Consider the following 12,446-nt stretch of genomic DNA (forward strand, 5'->3'; position numbering starts at 1 on the left):
ACTGATGCTGATAAGGTCTCCTACATCAGACAGGCTTTTGCTGAGGAGCCAGACTTTTAATGTGCCAAAAAACTACTGGGCATTAGCAGTAGGGGTGTGTGTGTGATACTGATGGAGGAATTCTCAGAGACAGCAATAGTGGGTAGTATAGCTAATTCCAAAAGAGCTAGTTGTGTGCAGAAGAAGACAGTCGTAAGCCACTGCTGAAGCCTTTTATTTTACCTTATGACAATCCAATTCAAAATGAAACAAGAAAATACAGGAAGATGAGACTTCCAGGTTAGAAGGTATCCAACTAGCTACTGGGGAACAGCAGAGGACAAGCATGAGTAGTGCTGTGTCTAATAACACAACTGGACTCAACCCAAAAGGATGTTCAACTGTAGACGTGTGGATTGGTGAAAGAAAAGTCCAAAATTACACAACAACTGTAGTAGGAACATGGAATTTGAGTAGCAGGAATCAGGGAAATCTTGGAAATTGTAAAAGAAGAAATGAAATGCTTAAACATCTGTGGTCAACTGTGTATAAATAGAGGCCCACATTAGCCTCCCAGGAGAACTTTAGAGCACAAGGAGGACATCTTCACCATGTCTTTGGTCCTTCCTCGATAGTTTTAGGCCCAGAAGAGACCTTTGTTTAAACAACAGGAGGTGAGTGAAAGTCACTTTTTCAAAATAAGTTTGCTCAAAACATGGTGGAAATACCGCCTTCAACCCCAAGAGAGTATTCAGGGCCACACATTTTTTTGCCGGGGGGGAGGGGAAATAATGTGAGTTTAAACATTGTTAGTTTTTTCCATCAAGTTGCTGTGAAGTGATATGTGTTTGTCTCAAATTGAAATAGGTGGGCCGAGAAAGAACTGAACATGATGAAGCTTTTCTTTGATAATCTGGTATACTACATTCAAGCTGTCAGAGAAGGACGGCATAAACATGCATTGTAAGTATGTTGTTAGAGGGAAGGGTCCTTTGCCAATTCATGGCTTGGGTCTGAATCCAACTGTTAGTCCCATCTAGAGTAGATCCACTGAATCACTTATAACTTGGAGCAAGATCCCATTTATCAACAGCAGAGTATATGCTCTGCCAGTGGGCTTTCACGTATGGAGGCAGTGACAGCGGGTATTGTGAATAACAGCTTCTTAGACATTCTGGAGATGTTCTGGTTAGGGTAGTGGGCAGGAATGTTGTGCTCATGCAGGAATGGGGAAACAGCTTGCATAAGGATACTTCCTTACGTTTGTTTGTGTTGTGTTAATTCTGACTTACAGCGACCCTAGGGCAAACCTTTCATGGGATTTTCCTGGCAAGATTTGTTCAGAGGAGGTTTGCCAACAAATGATTAAAAATTATACAGCTGCTGGCATAATGTTCCATGAGAACTTTGGCCTTGGTAAATCAATACTTATTTAAGTTCCATTGGTTTAGTAGCTCTCTTCTAGCAGTTGGATTTAGACTTAGGTATTTTTAACCTCTTACTTGTTTTACTCTGGAAAAAAATCTATCTCTGTGTTGCCAAAATTAGCTTCAAAAAGGAAAAGAGGAAGATCACATTGTAGATGGGTAGACTCAATCAAGGAAGCCACTTCTATGAGTCTACAAGACCTGAGCAGGGCTGTTAAGGATAGGGTGACTTGAAGGTCCCTCATTTATAGAGTCACTTTTAAGTTGAAGTCAACTTGAAGGCAGCTAACAACACAACAAGAATTAATTTTTGCACCTAATTTTTTATGCTTACTCACTTGCTAATTCTTCTTATGATGTACCTTAACATTTTGGTGAGTGAGAAAGGATATCCTTCACACAAAACTTGTTGCATGACAGATTTTGGGCTACTCTGAGATTGCACATTTTTAGATGAAAATAATTTAAAGCAGTATGTACGTACAGAAAGTTTATGTATCCCTTCTAGTTCCATCCCCATTATGATTCCTCCCAGCAACAAAAAATATGATTGGCTAATGTCATCTATAAATAATGTCGTCTATGAACGTTGAACTTAGTTGTATGTTGATTTCTGGTTACTGAATGAGAACTGTGACTTTCATGAGTTGTGTTTATGGTGGGGTAGTGGGCAGTGAAGAGCTAATGCAGTAATATGGGCAGAGGTACAAGGGTTTTATTGAGCATTATAGGGTAGCTTCATGGGTGGAAATGGCTGGCAAAAAGACTGCTGTTGTGTATTTCTGGTGAGTGAAAGAGGATGAAAAAATGTGTTTGAAAGCAGGATCATAAGGAACATATCTCTGATGGTACATGGGAGTAGCATTTTAATATTTGTACTTATGAATATTTTGTGCTAGTTTAGGATTCCATCTACTGTCTGTGCACTACTGAGATTTTTTTTACTTTTGTTCTTTGAATAGCAGAGCACCCCTCCCCATGCTTGCAGCTTAAAATTTAGTTTTTCATACTTCTGGTTTTTAGGGGTGAGGCTTGTTTCTTAGGAAACACAAGCCCAGAGACATTTAGGCATACCAAACCAGCTAAACAGTTCTTTGAATTCCTTGTTTGCCACCTGTAATAACAATTGCTCATCTGAAATCTATATGAGGAGCTGCAAATTAAACAAGTACAAATTCATTCAATAAATATGTACTTCCCATCATAATTTCAAAACAATTTTAAAACATCTTTGTTTAATTATTGTATAACTTGATTGCTTTTTCCAAAAGGAGAAAAATAGCTAAATAAATTGCTCTAGTGCTCGCTTCGGCAGCACATATACTAAAATTGGAACAATACAGAGAAGATAAGCATGGCTCCTACGCAAGAATGACACGCAAATTCTTGAAGCGTTCCATATTTTAAATAAATAAATAAATAAATTGCTCTTAAAAATATTGAGTGATTAGTACCGCCTTGTTTTCAGTGGTTACATGAGCATTTATTGTGATTGTTGTGTGCCTTCAAGTCATTTTCAATTTATGGTGACCCTAATTCGAACCTTTCATGGTATTTTCTTGGCAAGACTTGGTCCAAGGAGATTTTCCATTGTCATCTCCTGAGAGCACAAGACCTTGTTGAGATAATCAGGATCCCCAGTTATTCCAATGTGCCATCTTTCATACCCTTCTTATTTAATTATGGTCTGATTCCCAGAGCGTGAAATGTTTTTATAATGTATGGAGAGGCTAGAACAGTCACCCCCATTAAAACAGTTGAGTGCTTGGTTTGTAAAGTGGCAAAAGTGGAGAAAAGGGGTTTAAACATACTTTGGAATCAATTATTAAGAGGCTAAGCAATGGAAAAAAAAATTGTGATCATTGAGAATATGCTGAAATAATCTTTAATTGCAATAACAGGTACAGCCATAGTGCAGAAGTTCAGGTGCGCCTTCAGTTTTTGACATGTGTCTTTTCGACTTTGGGATCACCAGATCACTTTAGTAAGTTTTGATTGATGCTTTCAATTATTTTTTATTTATAGTTTTTTGTGGTTTTTTCGGGCTATGTGTCTATGTTCTAGCAGAGTTTCTTTCTGACATTTCGTCAGCATCTGTGGCTGGCATCTTCAGAGAATTTTTTTATTTGTTGATTTTCCATGATATTTCCAGAATATATATCAGTATTATATAAGTAAAACCTAGGGAAGGAGAAGAAGGCACTGTAAAGGAAATGTTTTATCCTTTTTAAAAGGACTTTTGAGTAGCTGAGTGAAAGACTTACAGCCTTAGACTGTCATTTGTGGGACTAAGGATGTAGTTCTAATCCAGACAATAATACAGGCCAAATCAACAGATAGGAACTGATAACTAGATCATTGTAAGATGATTTTTTACTGTGGGTGTCTTGGGAGGGAAGGCATATCTGCAGTCTTTCTCCAGGACATTTTCATGTGTTGTTTTGAATCTCTAGGGCTGAGTCTGGAACAAGTAGACATACTATGGCATTGTTTGGTAGAAGATTCTGAATGCTACGATGATGCTCTACACTGGTTCTTAAATCAAGTACGAAGTAAAGACCAGCATGCCATGGGAATGGAAACGTACAAGCATCTTTTTTTAGAAAAGGTAGAAAGGAAATCAGTTTTTTTTTAAAAAATATATACCAATTAGCTTTCCTGCTTGAAAATTAGATTGATTATGGTTATTGTATTTGTTCTAAACAGACATGCCTTTCTTTTATTTAGATGCCTCAACTAAAACCTGAATCAATTAGTATGACTGGATTAAACTTGTTTCAGCATTTATGTAATTTGGCACGGTTGGCTACTAGTGCATATGATGGTGGAACAAACTCAGAGGTAAGCAAGAATAGGGAGCTACAATTGCCTTTCTTTCTAAGGTGTACCTTTCAGTGTTTAGTGGACTCTTATAGTGAGCATTCATATAAAAGGCTGCTCTTGAGTCCCTTTATAGTGAAGTTACTCCCATGTCCTGGTATTGTATGATTAGATACCAGCATGGGTAGTTGTGCTTCTCCAGATGTTTTAACTAAAGCTTCAATTTCTATGCTCATTAGGGATGATGGGAACTGTAGGCCAAAAACATTAAGAGGGTTAAACATTTGATTATCTTTACATGAACAAGCCTGGATACATCTCAGACCCACACAGTTCTTCCTTTCCTCATCTGATTATGGCTGTGATTAGTTTTTATGTACATTTTCAATTAACCACCGTTTAAACTATGGTTGGTTTTAGCTGTAGTTAAATTGTGGGTTATTAAAACAAACTGGCTCCATAAACTAGGCTTGAAGATGGTTTGTTTCAATTAAACATAGTTAAGACTAAGCCATAATTTATCTCAATTTGATTATAATGCTAAAGACTTCAAACAAAAAATTTCCTGATTTCCTCCATGAGTGAGGTAGGAGCATGCAAATGGATCACTTACATAAAAATAACTCATAGTTTAGCATAGAAGTGGAGAATATGTGGCCATGCAGATGCTGTTGAACCTCAACTCCCATTACTTCTTTCATATCTGCTGATGTTTTTTATCATTATTGTAGATGATCTGCCGTGTTGTTGTAAACAAAAATCCTGCAATACCAGATACCTAGTGTACAAGAAGAAAGCAGACATGTTCATTGATTTTGTGGAAGAAACCCCCCAGAAATGGTATTTGTATGTTTAGTCACATAAAGGAAATAACCACTGTCTTATTTCTTTTTACAGTTGTGTGGTATGGACCAGTTCTGGGGGATTGCTTTAAGAGCACAGTCTGGAGATGTGAGCCGTGCAGCTATACAGTATATTAACTCTTATTATATTAATGGTATGAGAATTCAGTTTGAGATACTTTTCTGTGCTTTGTCCCAGGAATATATTACACATTATCATTCTTTTCCTGATGAAAATAGAATTCATTTAAACACTTTTATAGAGTGTTTGTTTCTAATTCAACTTCAGGAAAAACAGGTCTGGAGAAAGAACAAGAATTTATTAGCAAGTGCATGGAAAGCCTAATGATTGCATCCAGTAACCTCGAGCAAGATTCTCACTCAAGTCTCACAATTATTGAAAGAGGACTTCTGATGCTTAAAACTCATTTAGAAGCTTTTCGGAGAAGGTAAATTATAATTATACCATTTGTTATTGTTGTGTGACTTCAAGTCGTTTCCAAGTTACGGTTGATCCTAAGGTGAACCTATCATGGCGTCTTCTTGGCAAGCTTTTCTGTTTGCTTTTGCCTTCCTTGGAGGCTGAGAGTGTGATCTGTCCAAGGTCACCCAGTGGTTTTCAATGGCTGAATGAAGATTCAGTGGCTGAACCACCCAGTGGTTTTCAAAGGCTGAATGAAGACTAGTTTCCAGAGTCGTAGCCCAACAGTCAGACCACTACACCATGCTGTCTTTTATTAACCCATAGTATTTAATAATTTACTGTTCAGAGGGAAATGGCAAACAGTGATGACAGATATTAACTGAAAGCAGGTGATCTTTCTTCTGTCACAGGAAGTTTTACACCAAATCTAGGAACGTTATATAGATAGAGAATTCAAAAACATGTGAATGTTTTATCATTTTGAATTTTATCTGAATATGACCTTTAAAATCCCATTTGACTTGAATCCCAGAATAACTAAAAGATTACAGCGCTGTGTATAATTACAGCGGTTTAGAAATAAAGTTTAATAATAATAATAATAATAATAATAATAATAATTGTATTTCCCCATATGAGCCTTCCTTGAGTTCTAAGACCTTCATGAGTGGGCTTTCTTTCAGGCCCACCACCATCACAGCTACAGTTGGTAAGGAGACGAGAGAAAGAGCCTTTCCAGGGACTGTTCCTAGATTATTGAACCCTCCCATAGGAGGTCTGCTTAGCCTCCTCCCTGCTCTCTTTTTGTCAGAAGATTCAGATCTTTTCATTTAGGCCAGAATTTGATTTATTTTAATCATAATGCAGAATATTGTTTAAATTAGTATGCTCTGCTTTTATTTTGTATCTGTTCATGTTCTAAATGTATTTTAATGTGAGGTGTTTTTTTTATAAAACTGACATTGAATTGGTTTGTTTGTTTTAATTTTTGCATAGTACACCTTTTAGCTCAACTTTTATTTTAAATTTTGCAAGCTGCTTTGGGTCCCTTGACAGGAGAAAGATGGGATATAAACTGAATAAATAAGATATATTAAAATTAAATTTACTTTGTAGGTTTTTTTTATTCAGTGTCAGAATGGAATCTGAAGATCTACTGACGGTCTTTCAGAATATTTGCACTAGCTCTGTTGAATTCTTCACAGTACTGTTTCTTTTCGACAGCTTATTCACAGGCATATCTCAAGCTGCTCCATATCAAAGGCAGTTTGCTATGTTGAAGAAAAGCAAGACTAAACCCCTCCTAGGCTAACAAAAGTATCTTGGTGGCTTATTTATGAAAGCAACCAGGTTGAAAATAGCCAAAAATTCATAGGATCCCTTACCTTGTAGTAGCTTAGCTCATCCTATTTGATACCTACAATGCCACCAAAAAGAGGCCTACGCACTTCAGTTTGTATGAGCTACAAATTCCTAATAGCTTTCTTTCTGTATCATTTTCTTGCCAGGTTTGCTTATCATTTAAGGCAGTGGCAAATTGAAGGCACTGGCATCAGCAGTCATTTAAAAGCATTGAGTGATAAACAGTCACTCCCTCTCAGAATAGTTTGCCAACCCGCTGGGCTTCCTGACAAGGTACATTGTGGCAATTCTTTTGCTGAACAAATGGTTTTTTTGTGAGTGTTTTGCCATTTATTTTCAATTGAACTAATATGTTATATTTCAGATGACAATTGAAATGTATCCAAGTGATCAAGTGGCAGACCTAAGAGCTGAGGTTACTCATTGGTATGAGAACTTGCAGAAAGAACAATTAAACCAGCAGGCTCATCTACAAGAGTTTGGTCAAAGTAGTCGGAAAGGAGACTTTCCAGGTGAGTTCTGAAATCAGCATAGTTTTGTGTTTTATTAGCACAATTATCCAGACAGAGGTAATCTCTGTGGACCAGATGACATCAGTGGTGTGATCACATCCCTTACATCACCGATCAAAGGTAACAGCAGGATTTTCTTGTAGTGTTGGAGAGGGCAATAGGAACCTAACCTATTGAATAGTTTGCTCCTCTAACATGTAGGCAATTTAACCAATAATGCATAGAGCTACTGTAGTTTAGAGGAAGAAGTTCAGATGCCAGTCTAGTTCCTGCCTCTGCTCCAAGTGGGTTATTGTCTCCTAAGCTCTTGACTTTTAGATCACCAACTTTTCTCCATACTCAACTCTACTGCTTTTTCTCTTCAACTTTCCTTTCTTCTCAAGAGTAACTCCCTACCACCAAAAATATATATAATAAAATTGAAATATAAGAAATCAACTTCTTTTCCACCGGACTAGAAGCTAAGCATCCTTTACTTCTAGCACAGTGTCTACAGAGTACAAAATGAAGGAGAGTTCAGGATTGTCAGGGTATTCTCAAGCCTTGCCATCTTCACAGGGCACATAGCATGTTTTCTACTGGAAGACGAGTCACAGTGTTGGGAAATTACACACATTCAAATATTTCCTCATAGAGTGTGACAGGCCTGGCACCTATTCACCCACCTCTATGTCTGGTTATCAAGGCCAGCAGAGGGGATACTAGCCAAAGGAACTGAACATCAAAACGTTGATGGCTCAGCTTTTTCACACGCCTCTATCACAGATGAGTAGTCATTTCATCCAGATTTTGCTGGATGGAAGAGGCAGATTATTTGAGACGGGGGATTCGCAATCTGTTTCCTGGGTTACAGAGGAAGTAAAGAGCCTCCACCCCTACACGCTCTCAAACTTTTTCTGTGAACACCAAGGCAGTTGATTACAGGGGGAATGTCTCAACTCTAGTCCATTGCAACAAAACTGCCTATTAAAAAGAAGTCTCCATTGGCCCCTAAGGCAAGTTTGGTGTGAGTTCTTTTAACATGTAGCCATTCTCTTATAGAAGAGAATGGTTCCTTGGTAGCCCCCATTCCTCTGAAGAAGAGAAAGAGGAATTAGGGATTGATAAGGTCACTATAGAACAATTGTATAACACCTTCATTAGGAGGTACAATGCTAAAGCTTCCTAGTCAAGAAGGTAAATAAGTGATACTGAATGTTACAGGCAATCTGTTAATCTAGTGATTATGGCCCAAGATTTTTTTTAACTCCAGACAAGCAAGAATGAAATGAAAAATAGATTAATGTGAGAAAAGACTCATTTGACTCTTTTAATGTTACTGAAATGTCTACTACTTTTTTAAAAAACACCAAAGAATGAAGCAAGTTTTGCTTTTGTTTTTAGGAGGTCTCATGGGACCTGTGAGAATGATCTCTTCTGGGCATGAATTGACAACTGACTACGATGAAAAAACTCTTCATGAATTAGGGTTTAAAGATATGCAGGTACTGGCAAATATATATAAGAGTTCATTTTATGTTAGTCTTATGTATTGAAGATAGGGGACCTGTCAAATACTGCTGGGATGATTCCTTTAGATTAAAAGAGGAAAGAGTAGGAAAACAGGAGAAGGCATATACACTTCTTGGGATATGGGGATTTGGATAGTAGATTCAGCAAGTAATCCAACTGCTCAACTGGCTAATTATCTCCCGAAGAGCTGGTTTTTAAATATGATCATTCCAGTACTGGTTTCTTGCTTCTCTAAAAGTAAAAAAGTCTTCCTTTGTTTCAAGATGGTGTTTGTATCCTTGGGTGCTCCAAGGAGGGAGCGAAAGGGAGAAGGCGTTCAGCTTCCTGCATCCTGCTTGCCTCCTCCTCAGAAAGACAACATTCCAATGCTCTTACTTCTTCAAGAGCCTCATCTTACCACCCTCTTTGATTTGCTAGAGATGCTTGCCTCATTTAAGCCTCCTCCAGCAGAAGTGGCTATGGAAGATAGTGAGGTAACTTTCATGAAGCTGTCCTATAAAAATATAAATGCACAAAGGAGGGCAACTAAAATGGTGAAGGGTCTGGAAACCATGCCCTGTGAGGAAAGACTTAGGGAGCTGAGGATGTTTAGCCTGGAGAAGAGAAGGTTAAGGAGTGATATGACAGCCCTGTTTAAATACTTGAAGGGATGTCATATTGAGGAGGGAGCTAGCTTGTTTTCTGCTGCTCCAGAGACTAGGACCCGGAGCAATGGATGCAAGCTCCAGGAAAAGATATTCCTACTCAACATTAGGAGGAACCTCCTGACAGTAAAGGCTGTTCGACAGTGGAACACACTCCCTCGGAGAGTAGTGGCATCTCCTTCCTTAGAGGTCTTTAAACAGCGGCTGGATGGCCATCTGTCTGGGATGCTTTCATTGAAATTTCCTGAATGGCAGGGAGTTGGACTGGATGGCCCTTGTGGTCTCTTCCAATTCTATGATTCTAACACCTAATAGAAGGGCCTTCTTTCCCCCCCAAACACATAGACATAGATGGGACACACACACACACACACACCTTTTTAGCTTTGTGAAAGTAAGTTCAGTGAGGTTTATATTATCCTACAGAATTTGTAGGTGGAAAGTGAATATCATGTTCCCCTTACGTTGCTTTGTTAAATCAACATAATATATTGTGTGTGTCTGTTTAGAGTGCAAAATGTGAAGAACTCCACCTTCATGCAGAAAATCTGTCAAGGCGAGTTTGGGAGTTGTTAATGCTTTTACCTACATGTCCGAATATGCTCCAGGCATTTCAGAATATTTCAGATGAACAGGTGAGTGAAAAATCTCCATAAATGTTTGCATCTGTCAATAGTGGCAGTTGGTAGCCTCTTATTGTATATGTACTCATTCTATTTTGACGTTTTATGGCTAGGTATTTAACCTGCCACCATCATTTTTTAGTGCTGGATGATCAAATGCAGTATGACTATAGCCATATATTTTACCTGATTATGTTGTTTATTATGATGTTGACATGGAAGCATTAAGAGCTTATCAGGGCTTGTTAATATGCTTGTATCAGCTCAAGTGAAAATATATTTGTGTGGACATATGAGTCTATTCACTTCCTATATAGAATATGACAGAGCACTGTAATTTTCATTAAAGGACAGCAGTGCTGCTGTCTTTCAATGCTGTCTTTTGATGCCAGGTGTATGTTGATGGGTTTTGGAGGCTATAGTGCAGGAGTAGGCAGGTGATGTCCTCCACTCTTTACAACTCTGATCATCAGCGATGCTGCCTGGGCTAACAAGGGTTGCAGTCCATAATATCTGGAGGGCATCAGCTTGCTTGCATGTACCACAGAGCGTTGTTCTAGTTGGAGCAGAAACACAAAAAGTGCAAAATACTCAAATTCCCAATATTCAAAGCTATTTTGAAATTTGTTGGCATTTGTAATGGTATCAACATCCATGCTGTTAGGTAAAAACAGTTTCCTATATTGTGTGGTTGTGTCAGTTCACTTGTAGCATATAACATTGTTCATTTCCCTATATTGGTTATTTAGACCTGTAATTCATTTTCTGCATTGAGAACCTCTCTTCCATTAGTCTGGCTTGCAAACTACCAAGTTCTCTTATCTTTCAGTCACTATGCAAGGTGGCCCCTCAACAATCTATATTGAGTTAGTGGCTGTTAACATGCTTTCGATACCATCGACCATAGTATCCTTCTGGAACGCCTGGGGGAGTTGGGTATCGGGGGCACTGCTTTGCAGTGGTTCCGGTCCTACCTCTCGGGTAGATTCCAGATGGTGGAGCTGGGGGGATTGTCGCTCCGATAAGAGGGCACTTACATCCGGTGTCCCTCAGGGAGCGATTTTATCCCCTATGCTTTTTAACATCTACATGAAACCGCTGGGAGAGATCATCCGGAGACACGGGGCGCGGTGTTATCAGTATGCTGATGACACCCAAATAATTTTCTCTGTGTCTCCGACTGATGCAGTAACTAAGGATGGCATCTCTCCTCTAGATGCCTGCTTGGCGTCGGTAATGGGCTGGATGAGGGAGAACAAACTCAGTGTGAATCCAGGGAAAACGGAAGTACTGGTGATAGGTCCCTCGGTTCCGGGTGGTGAGATTTGTCAGCCTGTTCTGAATGGGGTCACGCTCCCCTTGAGGGACTCGGTGCGCAGCTTGGGAGTACTCCTTGATTCGTCGCTTCATCTGACATCCCAGGTGGACGCGACGGTCAGGAGTGCTTGTTATCAGCTTCGGCTGATACGCCAGCTGCGCCCCTACCTGGGCCGTCGGGACCTTGAAACTGTTGTACATGCTTTGGTAACCTCTCGATTGGACTTCTGCAATGCGCTCTACATGGGGCAACCCTTGTACCAAACCCGGAAGCTTCAATTGGTGCAGAATATGGCAGCCAGACTGGTCGCTGGTAGTTCCAGGACAGACCACATAACACCTATTTTAAAAGATCTCCACTGGCTACCCATTCGCTTCCGAGCTCAATACAAGGTGTTGGTTTTGACCTATAAAGCCCTAAATGGCTTGGGCCCAGGGTACTTGGAGGACCGTCTCTCCCCATACAATCCGCCCTGCACACTCAGAACATCTGGGACCAATTTGTTAGAGGTCCCTAAATCCCATTTGGTGAGGACCTCACAGAGGGCTTTTACTATCGCCCGCCCCCTCATTGTGGAATAAGCTCCCTATAGAGCTCCGTTCCTCTGCATCTTTAGCTTCTTTTAAGAAACAATTAAAAACGCATCTATTCCAGCTGGCTTTTTCACTCTAGGTAATAGTGTTCTTTCTCTGCTCCTTGTTCTTGTTTTTCGACCCCGGATTAGTGCAATATATTGTCTTTTTCTTGCCCCTAGTGAATTGTGATTTGTATAGATTCCCGTTCCTACCCCTAGTAATGATGTTTTTAAACTTTTTATATTGTGATGCTTTATCTGTATTTTATTGTTTCTTGTCTTGTAAGCCGCCTTGATCATGCAATTGGAAAGGCGGGATATAAATAAAAATTATTATTATTATTATTATTATTATTATTATTATTATTATTATTATTATTATTATTATTATTATTATTATTATTATTAT

At 39.1% G+C, this 12,446-nt stretch overlaps 1 protein-coding gene and 1 non-coding gene across 2 annotated transcripts in view; both read left to right on the top strand.

Annotated features, from left to right (window-relative positions):
- The window catches only part of USP34 (ubiquitin specific peptidase 34), a 170,521-nt gene that overhangs the window by 80,962 nt on the left and 77,113 nt on the right, over positions 1-12,446 (top strand). Inside the window, 11 exon segments of the mRNA XM_042447637.1 lie at positions 847-942; positions 3,308-3,390; positions 3,860-4,014; positions 4,134-4,247; positions 5,124-5,223; positions 5,358-5,517; positions 7,001-7,127; positions 7,219-7,366; positions 8,750-8,850; positions 9,142-9,351; positions 10,032-10,157. Of these exon segments, the coding sequence (XP_042303571.1) occupies positions 847-942; positions 3,308-3,390; positions 3,860-4,014; positions 4,134-4,247; positions 5,124-5,223; positions 5,358-5,517; positions 7,001-7,127; positions 7,219-7,366; positions 8,750-8,850; positions 9,142-9,351; positions 10,032-10,157 (1,420 nt within the window).
- On the top strand, positions 2,706-2,812 carry LOC121920106. Its single transcript, XR_006101648.1, has one exon. It is a non-coding gene; the product is annotated as a U6 spliceosomal RNA (small nuclear RNA).

The sequence above is a fragment of the Sceloporus undulatus genome, chromosome 1 (genome assembly GCF_019175285.1).
Source record: "Sceloporus undulatus isolate JIND9_A2432 ecotype Alabama chromosome 1, SceUnd_v1.1, whole genome shotgun sequence".
NCBI lineage: Eukaryota > Metazoa > Chordata > Lepidosauria > Squamata > Phrynosomatidae > Sceloporus > Sceloporus undulatus.